Source organism: Myotis lucifugus, unplaced genomic scaffold (genome assembly GCF_000147115.1).
Source record: "Myotis lucifugus unplaced genomic scaffold, Myoluc2.0 scaffold_6, whole genome shotgun sequence".
Classification (NCBI taxonomy): Eukaryota; Metazoa; Chordata; class Mammalia; order Chiroptera; family Vespertilionidae; genus Myotis; species Myotis lucifugus.
In genome coordinates, this window is record NW_005871054.1 from 15,211,977 (window position 1) to 15,231,258 (window position 19,282).

Sequence of the window (19,282 nt, forward strand, 5' to 3'; positions counted from 1 at the left end):
TAGATGTTAGTCCTTAAAGATATTCGTGGTCTATTTCCTGTGCTTCTTTTCCCCAAACCAGAGTCAGCTAGGAAGTAATTACACTTTGTAGTTGGTGACCTTTTTTTCCCAGCACAGCAAAGTGTCACCTTTTGGGAACTTACCCAGACCTTTCTAAAGATGTGTTCTCATCTGATGAACAGGTTGAGGTTTGGGGAGTAACCACTTGAAATGCTTCCTGGCCTGCCCTCCAGCATGGGATCAGATTGGTGGGTACCTGTGGGTGGCACAGGCCCACTGAGCCCTTTCTCGTAGGGATGACCAAGGTGAGCAACTTAAGTGTCCCAGGTCATGCCCCCAGTCCACACTGACCCTCCAAGGCTGGGAGCAGTGGGGCTGTTAATAAAAAAGGTTATGTTGAGCTTTCTGCACAGATGACCTAGGCAGGTACGTACACCCAGCCAGCACCATGCCCTGCACTGTGGAAGTAAGAGAAAAGAGGGGTGCTTCTGAGAAGCCTGTGGTCCTGTTGGAGATAAGATTGATATGCCTGAAGCAGAGAACAATTAGATACTAACCCACGTTTTAATAATTAGAAATGACAAATAAGTTAGAAAACTTCTCTCTCTTGCTTTCCCATCTACACACACACACACACACACACACACACACACAGTCTGCCTTTTAAATGATTTTTGCTGTATCCATTTCCATTTCCCGACAGTTATATGATTAGGCATGTTTCTGTGAATTAGAAAGTTTAGGTTCCTCCCTCAGCCATCCCCCTACTCACACCACTGCCCCCCTTCAGTCTGACTTAAAGCCATAAAATACTTCTGCCTGCCTGCGTTTAGTTCTGTTTGTATGAATTAAGTCGACAGGATAAATATTCACATTCCCAGCGACAGGCTGAAACAATGTTTGCCTGTTCTGCCCAGTGAGTCGAGAAAAAAAGGGGGCCTGACATCACCCTATACTGTACATTCCCGGCATAGATCATTTATTTAAGTCCCTGAAAAAATACAGATGTTTTACCAGCCGAAATAAAATCCTGTATAAACACTGAGCTCGGAAAAATGTGGCTCTGACTTAGCTGTGGGGGTTGGAGCTAGGCAAAATGGCAGATGCAGAAATTTTATACTTGGCTGAATGTGATAGGGACAAAAGTGTTCGTCCCCAGTCTGCATGCTGCAAAAGAATAGAATTTGTTTTTAAGAAAATACAGTTGCAAACGTGGATAGGTCTGTTGCTCTTCAGAGTTTGGGATTGTTAATGATTATGATACATTCACCCACTTGTATCTGACCTCTGAAATGAGCGTCTTTTTTCTATTGGAGTTGTCCTTTTTCATGACCTGCCTACCCTGGTCCTGTTATTGCTGGAGCCTGCTGGTTCCTGGCGCTCAGGTGCTGTTGATTTTATAAGGGGGAAAACTGCCTGGAAGCCATGCTTGGTGAAGAGGAAAACCCATCTCAGCGTCACATTCCCAAACAGCCATCTATCATCTTGATCTTGTCTAACACAGTCACTATTTTAGTCCAGCAGCACAAACCAGACATATTTTACTGGTGCAGTGCAAGTTTTTTCAGGATCTGCCTCATGACTCTTCTCAGACCTGTGGTATTTATTCAAAGAGCATTACATTTGCTCTGTGGAGTCACTTTTAAGATTCAAAGCTGCCAGAATGGACCCCATGCTTTACACAGATGGTTGGAAACTCCCCTGAGTCTCCCTGTGTTTAGAGTGGGGATGGGGGTGGGCAGAGAGTAACTGCTTCCAGGTTCTCCAGACTTTCCACAGTTTCATTTAGACATTTAGACACGCATCTCAGGGGCCAGAAATCTAGCCTCCTCCTTGTCAGGGCCTGGACGATCACCTCATCTCTCAGCAGTCCCAGCCTGTGATGGTCCCGGCCTGTGATGGTCCCGGCCTGTGAAAGTCCAGAGCGTATGGTAGTCCTGGTGATGCTGCTTGGTCTGCATTCAGTTGTTTGCTGTGTGCTTTTGGTCTCTTTCTGACTGAATCACAACTGTCTTAAGTCAACACCACTTTCTCCTGTTTCTTTTGCCGAAGACACCTCCAAACCCACTCTAAGCTTTTCTAAAGGGCCTCCCATAGCTAGAGGTAAACAGCTGCCCTGCTTGTCCCAGTGTGATTGCTAATAGAGCTCCTCTCCACTCTCAGAAGACTTCCTGGTTTTCTGCCCCCCCTAGAGCAGTTATCACTGGACATTCCCAACCAAACTCATTAAATCCCCTCCCTCCTTCCCCAAAGGGCTACATATGCTCTTGTGATCCCTGTCTTGAAGGGTGGGCCTCCAGCACCAGCTGCCTGAGTTCAGAGTCTCTTTCCTGACCCTCAACTCCATGTCTAGAGCAGTTTCCAAGTCCTGCCTCTTCAGCCTCCAAAGTCTCTCAAATGTTTCCTTTCCTCTTAGTTCCACTGCTGCTATTGTTTAGATTGGGGTGAGGTTGGGATGTCACAAATTCAGTCCTATCTGTTTCAGGCAAGTAAGTGAATGAAGGGGGTGGATATAAACATGCAGCCCTCTTGATGCATCCTTTGTCTTCAAACTTTTGATGGAGATTTGGGTTCAGTATATATTTCATTTCCTCTTGATTCTACATAAGTTGATGGGGGTGGGGAGGAGAGCATGAGATAAGTGATAAACCTGGACACTCCATCCGAGCGACCATGCATACTGGTCAGTAGGGGGACAATGGGGACCCTGAGCATGCATTGCTTGTCAAAGGGGCCAGCTGCTGCTCCTCAGCCCAGGCCCAATGGCTCTGTGGGAGTGTGGCCCCAAGATGGCAGATGTTTTGATTTTTCAAAAGAAATTGGAAATCAAAATGAGTTTGATGTGAAATCTCCCAATTCATAAAGGAAAGTTTAAAAATATCGTGCAGATCAAATAAAACATCTGCAGCCATTTTTTTGTCCAAAGGCTCTTGGTTTTCAGCCTCTGGTTTCACCCCTCACCACCTTCTGACTGGACTATTGCAGTAGTGTTGGTCATGTTGCCCGTTAATCCAGCCTCTACACCACCCTGGCCTTTTGCCCCCCAAGTTACAGATCTGATCACTTAAAAGCTATGAAGAACAGAACACACATTCTTGATGTTGCATTTAAGATCTGTCTCCAGCTCTGTCTCCTCCCACCTTCCACACACGGGTACCCTGGCTGTGCTTTCGTCACACACAACTACTTGCTGTCCCCTGAGAAGTCCCAGGATTTTTAATTATAGCTTTTTTTAGAACAATTTTAGGTTTACAGAAAAACTGAGCAGGTCCCCCCAGTCCCCTCTCCCCAGTTTTCTCCTGCTATTAATATTTTGCATTAGAGGGTACGTTTGTTACACCTAATACACTGAGATCAACACATTATTATCATTAACTAAAGTCCATAGTTTACAGTAAGGCTTACTCTTTTTGTTGGGAATACCAATATTTTAAGACCCTTAAAAATTTTTTTTATAATTCCCGTTCCTCTGTTTGTATATTGTTCTCCCAATTCTGACAAGATTTTTTTCAAGGCCAAATATGAATGTCCCTTTCTACAAAGCCTTCTCTGACTGTTTATTTCAGGAATGGGGGCTGGAAAGGAGGGAGCAGACAGAAAAAGGAAGAGAAGTAACTTTTTTTTCCAGGTGCCTAGTGTGTGCCAAGTACTATATATTCTTTTAAACCCCTCTATAATCCTATAATATCGATGTTATTATGGATGTTAACCTGTTTCCATGAGTTGCCCAAAGCCCCACTAATAGTAACTAGGTTGACGCCCATGTCCACCTGGCTCCAAAGTGTGTGTTGCGCCCATTCCTTTCCCCTAGGGCTGCATTCTTACCACTAATCTAGCCTCCTGCCTTCCCCACTAGATCAGAAATCCACTGGAGTGCGAGGTACTCAGCTCAGTGTCTCCACTTCCACGAAACGGGGCGGGGGGGGGGGAGACATACAGCACTCCCCCAAACCCAGGGGCTTGTGTCCTAAAGGCAGAGTTAGTATAGGAAGAGGCACCAGATACTGACATCAGTTCAGCGAATGGTTGTTGAACTCCTGCTGTGCCTGGACTTGGTGCAAGGTGAGGTGGGGAAGCGGAGGAAGTGGTGGCGGTGCTGCCGCGTGGCTGTATCTCCCTGCCAGGCAGAGTCAGGAAGCTATTGATTCTCCGTGTATCCGGGACTAGAATGTGAGCTGCAGGGGAGCAGGGACTCTGTTCTCCGCTGTGACTCCCAGGACAGTCCCTAGTGGTGATAGCTCTTTAATAAATATCTGTGGCTGGAATGTTTGAATCCCATTGCAAATTGGGGACACGGAAAGTGACTACTCGACCGCTCGCAGCTCTCATGTGCGTTCAGTTAGTCATCAGCCTCAGTTCCGGCAGCTTGGGGTTCTCCACGTTTGGTGCAGGGCAGCTCTGTATTATAAGCAGTTTCCAAATTATGCCAGGCCTGGGCTCGACCACACTCCGAGTTCTCCGTTCCCAGTGAATGACCAGGATCACAATTGTTGTGTGGTGTGTACCCAAGGTGACAGAATTGATGGACCTGTTAGGCTGATTTTCATAAACCAGAGCTACCAAGCGTTTCAAAAACAGCCTTGTTTTTGCCAAGTAAGGTGAGCAAATATAGGACTAAGTTTAAACATCCATCAGGAGTTATTTTTGAAGCGATTGCTTCTAAATGAGAGGCATTTGAAAATCTCACAGCTTTCTTTACAAGTAAGTTCCACAGTCATGTATTTTGCTGGTGTCTGCTGATTAATTACGATCCTGTGACACCATGAAAAGCCCTGGTGGTTGGGTCTGTGCAGCTGCGGAGAAAAGTAAAGCGAGGCCCAGTGACACTGCCAAGTCTTTCAGGCTGGTGGGATTCAGGCAGAGGAAGGTATTTTTTTCACTCTGGCAGTCACCACAGAAGAACAGAAGCCCCAGCCAGACCCATTTCTCCAGACTTCAGGACGGGTGGTTTGGGTCCCTGTGGGGGTGTGGTGAAGTAGTGATATTCGATCTGTTGCTTCTGAAATAACAGGTCCATTATTAGAGAAAGCGTTTTCAGTTTCCATTAGGATATGTGTGCATTCTCCTGTCCAGTTACTTCTGTTTAGAAAAAAATAAATAGTGGTTACATAAATTTTTAAAAAGATTTTTTATTGATTTTTAGAGAGAAAGGAAAGGAGAAGGAGAGAGAGAAACATTGATGTGAGAGGGGACATCAATCGGCTGCCTCCTGCATGCTCCCTACCGGGGATTGAACCCGCAACCTCCTGGTGCATAGAATGACACCCAACCAACTGAGTCACATGGGCCAGGGCACATACAGTAAATTCATCACAATTTATTTTTTTCTCTAAACAAAAGGTGGTCAGTATATATTTGTTGTTGGTAATTACAGATGTCTGACCCCAGAAAACGTGCCAACTCCGACTTGCTTAGGGTCCAGTGACTCTAGGTCTCTTTTATCTTGGCCCCTTGCTCTTCTCTACTCCATTCCATATGTAACTCTCAATTATGCCCCTCACTGACATGAGAGAAAAAGAAAAACTTGAATCTTATTGCTGAGAAAGAATCATCTGCAGCTCTGGTGAAGGATACAGTAGGGAAAGAAAACAAACTGAGTTTTAAAATAGCCTTTCAAAGTTCTTCATGTGCTTATCTGCGCTTGCTTTGCTCACCCACCTCCTCCTTGATTAAGATAAGGGCGACTGAAGGATTTCTCTGACATGCGTCTTTCTCCTTGGCACTGGGTAAGGTCAGAGGATCTCATCTACGCCCTTGTCCGCTTTCTTTCTCTTCTGCAGGTTTGTACTCCTCACAAAGGCCTCGTTGATGTCATATCGGAGTGTGAATCCATGACACACGTAGGTGGGCATGCACACTTACACGTGCCCTGTGTCATGTGTCTGCTGGAACTGTGGCCTTTGTCCTAAATATAGACATCTAGAGATAGAACAGGATATGTATTTCTCTGCTTAATTCTAATATATAATGTCATGTAAGAGTGAGAAAGTGGGGTGTGTCTGCCTTGCTGCCTACACTCCTGACATCTCAGCAAAGACCTGCTAAAAATTCTGAATAGTTTACAGACGTCTCTGGGGAGTGTTTGCAAAGGCAAGCGTCCTTGTGGCCTGTTTCTTTAGCCAAGCCTGTTCCGATAAACCCAGACATGTAAACCAGTTAGATTCTCAGACTTAGGCTTTAAGAGGTACATTTTTTGTGAGTGACTGCTAACATAGAGAAAGATGTTTGCATTTCTTTGCTAAAACCAACTTACAGGTTGTTTGTAACTAATAAGCTCTCGTATCAAATGATTGTCTGCTCACCTTTCTTTGGAATCATGTATGGAACCCAAAGCACAGGTACGTGGGTTACTTGCCACTTGCTACATCCTCCAAAACCAACAAGCCTTTTGCAAAGAGACCAGAGCCACATTCTGCAGGTGTCTGTTTTCTTTGAGGGGAACATTTGGAGAAAACCTAAAAGGGAGGAACTTGCATTTAGAAAAAATATATTTTCACAGCAGATATTGCTTTTTCTCTCCTTTGGTTTAGGTTTTTCATTTGTTACAAGCCTTCTCGGACTCCAAACACAGAATGAATGCGCACTTTCAGCAGGAGCTGGCTGATGTTGCTGTTTGTACCACAGCCAAACTTTGGCTGGCCAAGAGGTATGTTACAACCCCTCATGAGCAAGGAGTTATCAGGGGTTAGGAATACATTGGAGAATTGCTGTTTCTAGTTGGCATGAGTTTTCTAAACTTATTAGAGTATTTATCTTTTTAGAACTTTGGGTTGTGGTGAAGAAAGAAAAATATTTTCTTGACAATTTTTCTAAAGCTGCTGTGTGGCTGGGGGGCATGTAATATGGCTTTTTATCTCTCCACCAATCAGCTTATTTTTATTAATACCTGCTATGTGCCCAACCCTGTGTTAGACACATTTTGTTCTTCCTCCTGGCCATTGTTAGTTTATTCTAGAACGTTCACACTTTTCTGTGTGAAAAACGGAGTGAAAGAGTATCTCATTTACTTCATAGGAAATCCTCTCTGTAACACTGTGTTCAAATCGCTGTCGGACAGTGATGTTGCGAGGACCCCAGTGTGCCCTCTGTAAGTTCCAGCAGAGGCAGTCTAGTGGAGGACCACATGCTACCACATCCCATGCTGCGTATGTTGTGTTTGATTAAGAGTCAATATGTTGGTTGCCTAACATAGCAGCCTCTTTTTAAATTCTTTTAAAAATATGCTTTTGTTCACCTTTTTTGGGCTTCCCACCTTATATGGCAAAGCAAGTGATGGGTAGTATGAGGTCTGCAATTCAGTGTAATTCAACAAAGTACTGTTGAGCACAGACTACACACTAACCTTTGTGTTAGGAGAGGTAGGGATGCAGATATAGAAGAACTAGTCCTGGCTTCAAGGAGCTCACATCCACGAGATGAAAAAGATGTGTAAATAATTTCCATCCCATATGGTAAGTGTGATAACAAATGTATGTAATAGGTACAGAAATAGCCCAGAGGAGGGGCAGGGGAGATCCAGCATTGCACCCTTCAAGAGATGAGAGGAATTTTGCTAAGTGGCCAGGGCAGGGAGGGGCATTCTAGGCTCAGGTAATGTCTTAGGCAAAGACATGGCAGTATAAAGTGGCATGATGAGTGTGGAGAACTCTTCTGGTTTAAGTATAAGGTGCATGTGGCAGAAAATGAAGCTGATGAGCCCTGGCCAGAGTGGCTCAGTTGGTTGAAGTGTTGTCTCATACACCAAAAGGTCGTGGGTTCAAGTCCCAAGTCGGGGCACGTACCCAGGTTGTAGGTGTAATCCCCAGTTAGGGTAATCAGTTGATGTTTCTCTGTCACATCGATGTTTCTCCCCCCCTCCCTTCCTCTCTCTCTAAAATCAATAAAAACATATCCTTAAAAAACAAAAAAGAAAGGAAAGGTAGCTGAAGAAATACTTGAACCACACATTAAAACATTCTAAAGGAAACGTTTAGTGAAAGGGAGCCAGTGAAGGATTTCTCCATGTGTGGATGTGAGTCTCCATGTTTTTCTAAGCACCTATAGCTTTGGACAGGGATATTCATGGGAAAATTTTTTAGTGTCTGAAATGCCAATAAAGTGATGGTTAACCTCTCATTTTTAGTCCAATTTTTTTCTCTCTCTCTTTTTTTTAAAGAGTAGGAGTTAATGGCCCTAGCTGGTTTGGCTCAGTGGATTGAGCATTGGCCTGCCGACTCCATTCCGGTCAAAGGCACATGCCCACGGTCAAAGGCACATGCCCAGGTCGAGGGCTTAATCCCCAGTAGGGGGCGTGCAGTAGGCAGCCAATCGATGATTCTCTCTCATCATCGATGTTTCTATCTCTCTCTCCCTCTTCCTTCCTCTCTCTGAAATCAATAAAAGCATATTTTAAAAAAGAGTAGGACTTGATGTACCATAAACCACTTCCATGAGCCTAGTATTGTTTCACTTCTGTGTGGCTTCTAGACAACTTCCCCCCAGATGCTTTTTTCAGAACAAGGAACTGTTGATCACATTTGTGCTCTTCTATGTTTACCAATTCATAGGCCAGACCCTCTCGCTATTATTTCTAGGTTATCAGGAAGTCAGGGCTCTCCAGAAACCATGCAATTGAAACCCCTGCTTCCAGCCTGACTGGCCCAAGACAATACTGACTCTCCTGTTTGCTGAGGAAGGAGTTTCTGCCCCCTTAGCTTGCTATCCTTTCATGGGTTTCATAGAAGTTCTTCATTCACTGGCTTGATAGGCCAGTTCCTTCTGTTTGGATAGGAAGGAGGAGATAGAGTAGGAGGCCAGCCATCTGAATGGACCTTCGTGTTGTGCAATGCCTGAAGATGGATGACAAAACTGGAGAAGTCCTTCTGGCCTCCTTTAACCTTCCCTGTGCTTCCAATGCAGTTTTCTAATCAGGCTTTTCATCATCGTCACCCCCACCCATCTTCTCTGATTTTTCTCCATGATTTTCCAGGCCTAGAAAACAAAGGCATGAATCACTGCAATTCGCTGGGTTTCCACCTTCCTTGCTGAGAGTCCAGGAAAGCCACTTATTATGTTTCCAGTACAGTCAACACTTTATTATCCAAGTGTGAACTTTACACTTTGTGGGTGGTCTGTAGATGATTCCTAACACCAGGCTTCCTCTTACTACCCAACACTTTTACCATATTAATCAGCATGTGTTCAGGGCCTAAAATAACGTTTGGGAGGAAAACACATTGCCAGAACACAATGCATTCCAAAGCCATGGATCAGTTTTTCTGTATTATTCACACCATTGTCACAGTAACCTTGAGGTTCCTGCATAAGAAAGTATAGAATAGGATATAAGTGACGAAGCCTCAGTCTGTCACACACCTGCCCTGTCCCTGAGGTCCTCTTGAGAGTGTTGCTACAGGAGGTGTTTGTCTGTGCTCACAGCTCCTTGCTCACATGAGCTCTGGGTCCTGGTGGGCCCTTCTCAAAGCCAACCCTGTCTTCACATTCTCACCTGCCTTTCCCGGGAAAGGCGTTACAGGGCACAGTATTCCAGATTCCTCTGCTGAAGAGGCTCCTTTATGTCCCTCACAATTTACACATGAAAGAGGAATCAATGTTCCTTTGTGCCTCCTAAGGACTTCCTGTATCTTTTGATATAAGCTATGAAACATTAATGTTATTGAAAAAAAAAAGTGGGTTTAAATTTTTCCCCCCTCTATTTGATCATCAGCCTGAGTTCATTCAGTCCATTAAGAACAAAAACATTAGCAAGGATGTCATTTATTTGCCCTTTTATGCCGAAAGAAGGGTGTGTGTTTTTAAGTTCATTGGAGCCATTGGATAACCAATTCAGTTTTTAAAATTTTGACCTTGAAATTGGGGCACATAAAATAAAGACTTTTGTCATATATTTCTGTTTTGACTTTGCAAGATTAATAGGGATTTATATGAGGTGATTAAGCAATAGCCATGGAGTTGTTGGGGAATTTTGGGTGATGAATGGCCAGCTGGCAACATGGCCTGAGCGGAGGACTGGGCTTCTGCTCTTACAGGCCGCTTTTCATTCCAAGATGTCAAAGTCTTTATAGAAATCAGCTCATTAATCCTGCAAGTCCCTTCCTTTCCCTTTTTCCTCCATTCCTCCCTCCTCAATCTAGTTTACTGTCTCTCTCATGCTGCGAAGGCAGTTTACCATCTATTGGAGGAAAACTAAGCTGATCCAGGTCAGAAACAGTGAGAATAGGGGTCAGCCACTGTCCCAGAGAGGCTGACTGTGGGTGTCCCAGAAGAGGAGTCAGCACAGTCCCGGATCACGGCCCGTCTGCCACCCTGGCTGTTCGCAGGCTCCAGCTCCACTGTCCCAGCTGGATCATAGGCTCTGCCTGAATAGGAAGGACTTTTTTAAAGTTTTGTCAAGCCCTGGCTGGTGTGCTCAGTGGTTAGGCATCAACCCGGACACCAAAGTGCACATACTTGGGTTACAGGATGCATATAGGAGGCAACCAATCAATGTGTCTCACATCTCTCTCTCTCTTTCTCCCTCTCTCTTCCCTTCTTCCCTCCCTCTCTTCCAGTCTAAAAAAGCAATGGAAAAATATCCCAGGTGAGGATTAACAACAACAACAATAATAAAAGCCCTGACAAGCAGGACTAAGAGGAGAAAAGATTTATTTACTTTGAGAAAATTACTATTATATTGGGCTTAACATTTTTTAGATGTCAATTTGGTTATCTAGTGTTTCCTTCGGTTATAAAAAGAAAAAAAATAAGTGTGGGTGTGCTTTATTTTAACAAATGTGGTGAACTAAACGGACTACCAGACTATACAATGGATGATGTGATGAACAGGAAGAAAGACATGTCCTACTAAATTTTTTCATTTTTTTCTTGATTGTCAGTGTTGTATATGCTTATCATAGAAAATTGGTCAAGTATAAAATTTAGAAGAGAAGTGAATATAAGTCTAATCTTACCGACATGCAGAGGTTTTCAAACCTACTGATGCCAGGTCTGACCTCTGATTGTTTTGGTTTAGGGTGTTGCCCAATCGCCAAGAGATTCTAAAATGCAGTCAGATTGAGAACTGCTGATGTTTTTTTGTGCATTCTTGTGTCTCTCATCGTCCTGAGGGAGGGGGTCAAGGGATGAGTATTGGGTAAAATAGCAGTCATGCTAGAGGCCACTTGTATTTTTCTTCTGAGACCAATGATTCATTGGAGAACGATGGATTGACAGTTTCTCTAGCCTGCTACCCAGGACATGTAGCCGTTAAAACTTCAGTTCCACAGATGTGCCAGTGTGAGGGCCATACCATTGTTTCATATATGGGTGAATTTCTGAGGTTGGTTACCTAAGTTATGTCAGTTGCTCTTAAAAATACCATTTAAACCTGATACTCTGTTGTGGTTGATTGTCCTGGAAGTTCATGGCCCATTTTCATTTTTTGAGGTGTTGCTTAAATAGAATAGATGATTCTTATATCACTTCATTCAACAGATACTGATTGAGCATATTAAATACAACAAGTGTTTATTTAAACCACTACTTCATTGTAGCAAGGGCAACAAAACAGAGTCTTGTCAAATAGAATGATAGACCTAGAACTTTAGTACTGAAAGAATCTTGAAGGTTATTGTAGTCTACTCCCATCCCCATGCATATGGGAAAGGGCAGCCCAGAGAGGTCAGGGGAACTGCCCGTCTCACACAGTTACCTGACAACAACAAGCATTTGTTGAGGACTTAGCTCCTTGCTCCTTGTTGGGCTCTTTGTATCGGGCCACATTTCCTCCATCTGTCCAGACAGTGTTTTTATGTCAAGGCTTTGAATGGCGGTAACTTAAGCATTCTTTAGAGCAGTGCTTCTCAGACCGTGGTATGCACATGAATCACCTAGGGATCTCCTAAAATGAACACTTGCATTCAGTCGATCTAGGATGGGGCCTGAGACCCTGCATTTCTGACAAGCTCCAGGAGACTCCAGTGCTGCTGGTTTGGGGACACAGTATGTATTTTGAGGGCCAAGGGTCAGAGTAGCAGGCACTGTGATCATTCAGCCCCCTCTTTGAAGTACTCCCTACCTTTACACCCTCATTCTCAAGGGCCTGTGACTGGAGCTTGGAGCCACAGGATAGGACTGAGGCTACTGAAGGGGTCATCCCAGAATTCTTTCCTATCCACCTGGGATGCCCTGCACTGAGGGACCGCATGACCCCAGCGCTCTCCTAGGGAGTCCACACTCCTTTGTCTGGGCAGCCATCCCAATGGCCTCAGTGCCTGGGGTAGAACCAGTGCTTTGTTGGCATGCAGTAAGTATTTATCATTTTGAAAAATAACAGTCTGGTATTCTGGTGAGAAAAACAGGCTCTCAGGACTATAAGAACAGGTCCGAAGGTTACAAGGAAAGCAACCTTGGGAAATAAATTTTTGAATAAAACAGTGCTGATGCGGGGGAAGAGATGGTGGAGGGAGCTAATGTTTGTTGAAGACCTAATCTTTGTACTGTACCTAATGATTTGTTACCCCAAGTTCTTATTTGCAAGAATTCTTAACTATATGATCCATCTCCTTTCCTGTACAGCTTCCCCCTCAGTGTTCCTGATACTCCCTCCATGAGCTCCTCATTGCCCCAGTACATAGACTTCCAATCACTTCTGCATGTCCTTCCCCGTCCATCCTCTCACCCATACTCTCATCTGTTCTCCCCATTTTCCCTCTTACTTACTGATCCCCACTAAGCTGAGTGGTCTGCCCCTTGAGGGGCTGTGGATTTAAATGTGTATGGAAAAAATGCTTATAGAGACAAAGCTAGGGCTTGCTTTTGTGTGGCAATCCCAGTTCTTCCCCAGGGGGGTCTGTGGCCAGCTGCAGAAGTTCTGGTTTAGGATTCTGTTTTGCTTTACAGCTGAAGACAGCATTTATTTTCTAACCACCAGATTTATTCACACAAGAGACTGCACTTCCCAGGCAGAAATACTGGGGTTTAGGTCTGATTCCACTGTCCCTTAGCCCTTCCCAAATCCCTCGTGTCTCTTGGCCTGGTCCCCTCCCAAAGGAAAAGTCCCTCTATCGTAACTCCTCCGCTCGAAATAGAGGCCTCTGTTCTTTGCCACAGCTGCAGGTTGCTGTGACTCCCATGCCATTGAAATGAATCCAGTCAAGAAGGATTGTTAAAATATTCAGATGATCATGTGGCATTTTAAAGCTATCATTTGTGGTCCCTGCCAATACTTTAAGGGAAGCAAGTCTGAACAGGGATGGTTAGTTACATAGCAAGTTTCCAGGCATTGCTGGGGGTTGGGTTTTGCTTTTGGTTTGTTTCTTCTTTACTCTTTTTCTTTTTTATCAAAATAAAAGTTTTCCCAGTATTCCCCTCCACTCCCTTTTTAAAAGTGCTTTTCTTTCAACCCCTCCAGATTTTATTGGAGAGGGAGATTCTCAAGAGGACCCCTCTTTAATCCTCAAACTCAGCCCATTCAAAGTCTCCTTGAGCCTCATGCATATTTGAATGATGAGAGAAATGAAGTTGGTGTATTTTAGACCTAAGCTTGTTGACATTTGTTTGCTTCCCTTTCAGACTTCTTAGGAATGTTTAAGGTCATGATATCTTGGAATGAGATCCTGTTTGTATTTTTTAAAAACAGAGAGAAACATTAAGTTAGCATATTTTAACCCAAACCAATGAACAAGGTGAAAAACATTTTCATTACATAGTCCTTTTAAAAATATGTCAAGTCTTGCCCTGACCGGTTTGGCTCAGTGGATAGAGCGTCGGCCTGCAGACTGAAGGGTCCCAGGTTCGATTCCGGTCAAGGGCATGTACCGGTAGGGGGTGTGCAGGAAGCAGCTGATCAATGTTTCTCTCTCATCAATGTTTCTAACTCTCTATCCCTCTCCCTTCCTCTCTGTAAAAAATCAATAAAATATATATTTTTTTAAAAAATAAATAAATAAAAATATGTCAAGTCTCGCCCTGGCCCATGAGGCTCAATTGGTTGAAGCATCATCCCATGCACCAAGAGGTGGCAGCTTCAATTCCCGGTCAATCGATTCCCGGTCAATCGATTCCCTGTCAGGGCACATATCCAGGTTGTAGGTCTGATCTTTGATGGGGCACAGGCAGAATAATCTCAATCTCAACCTCTCTCTCTCTCTCTCTCTCTCTCTCTCTCTCTCTCTCTCTCAAAAATATGTCAAGTCTTGAAGGAATAAGCTGTTTGAGAAGAAGTGAAGCTTGAGGATATATGAGGTATTTCTTGTTGACAGGCTGAGCTTATGGAAACTAGTTGGTTAAGAGCAGTCAGAAGTGGTCAATATATTAAACTGAGCCTTTGAGCAAGTTGCCCAAGATCAAATTTTCTTCACACTGCAATAAGAAATAAAAATAACCCTTTAATGCATTGTACATCAAGAATTCAATCCCCAAATGCTGATGCTTTCTACTTTTGAATATAGAAATCTGCAAACCTAATCTGGAGATGATAATTAGTTCAGAAATTATCTGTTTTGCTCCACTTGTAGCTCTTGGCTTATTGGGGTATTGCTGTTGGAAGATATGTGCAATGTTGTCATTGCCCAGCTTTTAAGGGAGTACAGGCTTACAGTGTCTTCAACACATTTTCATAATATTATGTAAAACTCATACAGTGGAGGTTTTTCCTTTAGCATGTAACATGTTCCATCTTTTTTTGATAAATCAATAGCTTGGTTACCTTTATTGAGCCATTCCCAATTAATTCAAGGCAATTCATATTCACAAACAGTACAAAGCAAAGCACAGTGGGGAATATAGAGATGAATATTGTCCCTACTTCAAAAACTGAATACGTAAGACAGGTATGGATTGTAAATAAGTAAGAATTTGTTAAATGCTGGCATGAGGCCAGAGTATGTTATGGGAGCCAGCTTGTGGGGGGTGGAATATCAAGGAAGTCTTCTAGGAGGAGGAAGGAGTCTTTCAAGGCTTGGTGAGATTCAACTGTTAGATAAGATTACTTTTCTTAGATTGGGGAATGAGTGAGGTTATACTTGTCTAGAACCTGTGTTGCTAAGTAAATTTTCTGGTCTCATTGCCCAAGTACACAGGAAGGAATCATAGTACAGTGCTCAGCTTGTGGGAACCACTTTAAACATATATAATGGAGTCGCTATTACCAGAGTTTAGGTATGTTCCAAACTAGTTGAAAAGAAAGCTTATCCATGTGAAACAACCAACATTTATGTCCTCGTAGAAGTTCTAATTCCATAGTACATAATAAGCACAAGAATTCAGACAAGAATGTGGACTTGGATAGTCAGGGAAGGCTTGCTAGGGTAGGTAGTATTTGAGATGGTTCTTAGAGCATGGGTGTGATTTGTAAAAACCAAAAGTGGTGGGAAAGAGCATTTCAAGATGGTGGACAACACGTGTGATGTCATACTGTAGAGAATGCATGTGCTATACTGTGGGCCAGTGAGGAGACAGAGTTGAAGGAGACAAGCATGGTGTGTTTTGGCAAGCAGTACAAGATCTGATAAGAGACCGGTTGTGGCAGGCCTTAAATGTCAGCCAGAGGAATTTGGACTTGATCCAAGACTTTAAAGGAAATCAATAAACTCAGGCTAACACTGGCAAATAGGCTGCTATCTCCATACACATAAGATACCCTGAGGAATGTATTAAAATTTTCCAGCCTCTCCCATGACCAACAGAATTTTTAGCCCTTCCTAGTGGTCAACAGAAGTCCCTAACAGGGAAACCTGGAAACCCCTGTTGCCTACCTGGACAGCAGGTAATGGGAATAGAGATGCTGCTTGATACATCTTCTCAAAATTGCTAAGATGACCCTAGAACCACAGAATTTATAGCAGGAAAGGGAATGCAGAGGTCATCTAATCCAGTGGAATCCTTTCTTCAAACAGAAGCTTAAGGGGAAGTTCAAGATATTGAAGATAGAAGAGATGGGAAATGTGCAGGCTGGGAGGGGGGCCATTGGTAGCCCCAAAAGAGACTCTGACTCCCTATTTCAAAACAAGGATCTAATCCAAACCAGTATTTGCAGATGAGGAAATAAACACAGGGGGCAGGTGATTTCTTCCTACTTGTCAGATGTGGCTGGCCCTGGAGATGGCCCAAGTTAGGGATGTAAATAGCACATTTATTTTTTGCCTCTTGATCCACTTTCTTCCTCCATGCAGGTTGATCATCCTCATAGAAAATTCTGCAACCCATGCCTTGGGCTGCCCAAGGCCCTCTCCCTAGAGCTGCCCTCCCTGGGCAGCTACCCATGCTCTAGACCAGCGGTCGCCAACCTTTCGGACCTCACAGACCACCAATGGTCTGCGGACCACCGGTTTGCGACCACTGCTCTAGACCTTGCCACTCTCAACTGGCTGGCTGCTGCTTGATCTGACCAACAAATCATGCTAACATGTTACTAAGTCCTAATATGTAAATAAATTCAGTCTCCTGGGTCATACACTTGTTTTTTCAGTAGTGGTCTTTTGGAGACGGTACCTTTAACTGAAGTCAGTAACTCTGAGTGCAGGTTTCAGGTAACACCCAGACATGGCAGGAGGGCTTCTGTAGACCTCATTTGGCCTCCTGCTTCCCCGCCCTCTTATGAGCTGACTCAGCCTTGGTACATTTGTTCTGCATGGCCAGGCTTCAGGCTGCCTCCAGGAGGCTTGTGTCGGGCATGTGGGCTGGTGTTATGTGAATGGGCCAAAGGAGTGGCTTTGAGAGAGACCCTCCAAAGCCTGCTGTCCTCCTGCTAGTAATGCCCAGACTTCCTTGGCCAAAGGACTGGCCCACGCAACTTCAGGAGCTTCTTCCAGGTCTCCATCCCTGAACCAGAAAGGACCCTCATCAGCCCAAGGTCCTCTGCTCCTGGGCGACTACAGGGAGGGTCACTTGGAGAGGCACTCAGTGGGTGGGAAAGCCTCTAGCCCAGGGGTGGGCAAACTTTTTGACTCGAGGGCCAGAATGGGTTCTTAAACTGGACCGGAGGGCCGGAACAAAAGCATGGATGGAGTGTTTGTGTGAACTAATATAAATTCAAAGTAAACATCATTACATAAAAGGGTACGGTCTTTTTTTTTTTAGTTTTATTCATTTCAAACTGGCCGGATCCGGCCCGCGGGCCTTAGTTTGCCCACGGCTGCCCTAGCCTGTGAACACACCTTCTGAATTTGAGGAGAGGCAGAGTACACTCAAGGTTAGCAGGTCTGGGTTCTGGTCCCGGCTCAGCTACTTAACCAGTGATGTGTGGCCTGTAATTTGGGGTTGGGCGGGGGGCTCAGTTTTTATCTGTGAAGTGAGATGCTCTAAAATGACAGTGTGAAATAAATGAGGGCAGAGAGGGACATAGTGAGTAATGGGTATGAAAGTATAAAAGAGCTAGACATGGAAATATCTATTGTCAAATAATTAAATCTTTATCAACATAATCGGCCATGTTGAAAATAGGCCTTTGTGTTGATCTCACAGAAGCAGCTGTGCTCGGAGCCTTGCCCTTCACCAGCCTGGCTACCAGGACATAACACTGGAGCATGAGGCCGCAAACCAAAATACACTTGTTTGGCACAGCGTCTCACTTTTCATCTGATTGTGTTTGGGACACGCAGATACAATTTGTCTGGAAAGCCTTGATGCTATTCTTGGTTGTTGCCCTGATTTTGGGTAGGTCACTTGAGCTGTATGAGCTACTTTGTGGATTTGTAAAAATAGGAATAATAATGCCCTTTAATAATATTTTTCTTCTTACAAAGATAAAACAGGAATCTTTTTTGAAGATATAACTTTTAATAAAGTGAAGTTGATGTTATTTTATCATTATTATTCTTATGGCCAGGGCTAATGTCCAAGTGTATACTTTGCCGGGTTCACATTAGCACAGTTCTGTTGACTATGCTGTTTGAAATTCTCACCTTCTGCCCTGGCTGGGTGGCTCAGTTGGTTGAAGCATCATCCCATACACCAAAAGGTTGTGGGTTCAATTCCTGGTCAGGGCACATACCTAGGTTGCAGGCTTGATCCCCAGTTGGGGCGTGTACCAGAGGCAACCGATCAATGTTTCTCTTTCACATGATGTTTCTCTCTGCCTCCCCTCCCCAATTCATCTCTCTCTACAAAGCAATGGAAACATATCCTTGGGTGAGGATTAAAAAAAGAAATTCTCACCTTCTCATGCAGGTTCTAGAAGTTTTCATTAACCTCACTTATTTATCTTTTTTATAATCCTGGGGAGAAAGTAAGGTTTGAAAAGAAAGGGGACTTCTGTTAGCATTTTATATAATAACTGAAGCTATATATCCTCCAAGCCCCAAACTGTACAATAAAAGTTCTCTTGGATACTACTTTTCTCCCATAATTCCTAGCACATAGCTTATTAAGTTATTAACCAGCAATTTCTCTGGCAGCATATTAAACTTAACTTTTAAACAAGTCACAGAGGGGGGGAAACATGCATCTCTCATAAAAGGAATAAAAAACATACACCCTCTAAAAAGGTTTCCCCAGGCTTTGAACAAATCCCAAGTCCCACACAAGGTCTCTTTTTCCTCATTCTCTGCACATACTTGAGTGTTAGTACATTAATGAGAAAAAGATGCCCCATAGAATGATGGAAAAATATGAGGCCTCTAGGGTGTGGGAGGCTCCCTGGGGGCCCTCAGAAAAAGCAGGTGACCCCAACTGGAGGGAAAGGCAAAGCCTGGGCATTGAGGTTGTGGGCTCCTCATGGGCAGTGGCATTCCCAGGGAAACAGAGTGGCTGTGACTTCAACCCAGACCCAAGCAGTACCTCCTGCAGGCTGCCTGGGCCAGGCTGAGGGGTACCCGGGACACTGGTTACGTGGTTAAGGCCCTCTGTTTCCAGACTCCCTCCCCCAGGAATAAACGCTGCTTTTCCCGGGGAAGCCACTGGTGCTCCCTAGTGCATGGCTGGGACATTGGGTTCCTTCCTGGACAGACTCACAGCTCATGTTTCTTGCTTTGTGCATGGCAGCTCAGTAAGAATTCCCTGTAAGTTGGTCAACCACCAGAACAGGGCACGAACATGGCTTCACTTTAAAAGGAAAATCCAAGTAGGAGGGCTCCAGGGCAGCTTATACGTGTGGGTTATGAGTATAAACACTTGAAAAGCTTCAGACCAAGAAAGGCTGGGTGGAAGTTGGAGCATAACCTACAAATGCAGCTTTGCCATCCCCCCGCCCCAGGGAGGGCAAGGTAAACGAGCAGACCCGGGTAGCCAGCCAGGCCCGGCATGCCACTGCCAGCTGGCCCCGTGTGCAGATCTAAATTCTGGATGTTACAGTGGGGGAAAATAA

General features: G+C 44.3%; 1 protein-coding gene across 1 annotated transcript in view; it reads left to right on the plus strand.

Moving 5' to 3' along the window:
- THADA (THADA, armadillo repeat containing) overlaps window positions 1–19,282 on the plus strand; it is a 284,676-nt gene that overhangs the window by 188,687 nt on the left and 76,707 nt on the right. Inside the window, exon 30 of the mRNA XM_014447808.2 lies at window positions 6,531–6,646. Coding sequence (XP_014303294.1) covers window positions 6,531–6,646 — 116 coding nt within the window. The remainder of the gene's footprint in view (window positions 1–6,530; window positions 6,647–19,282) is intronic.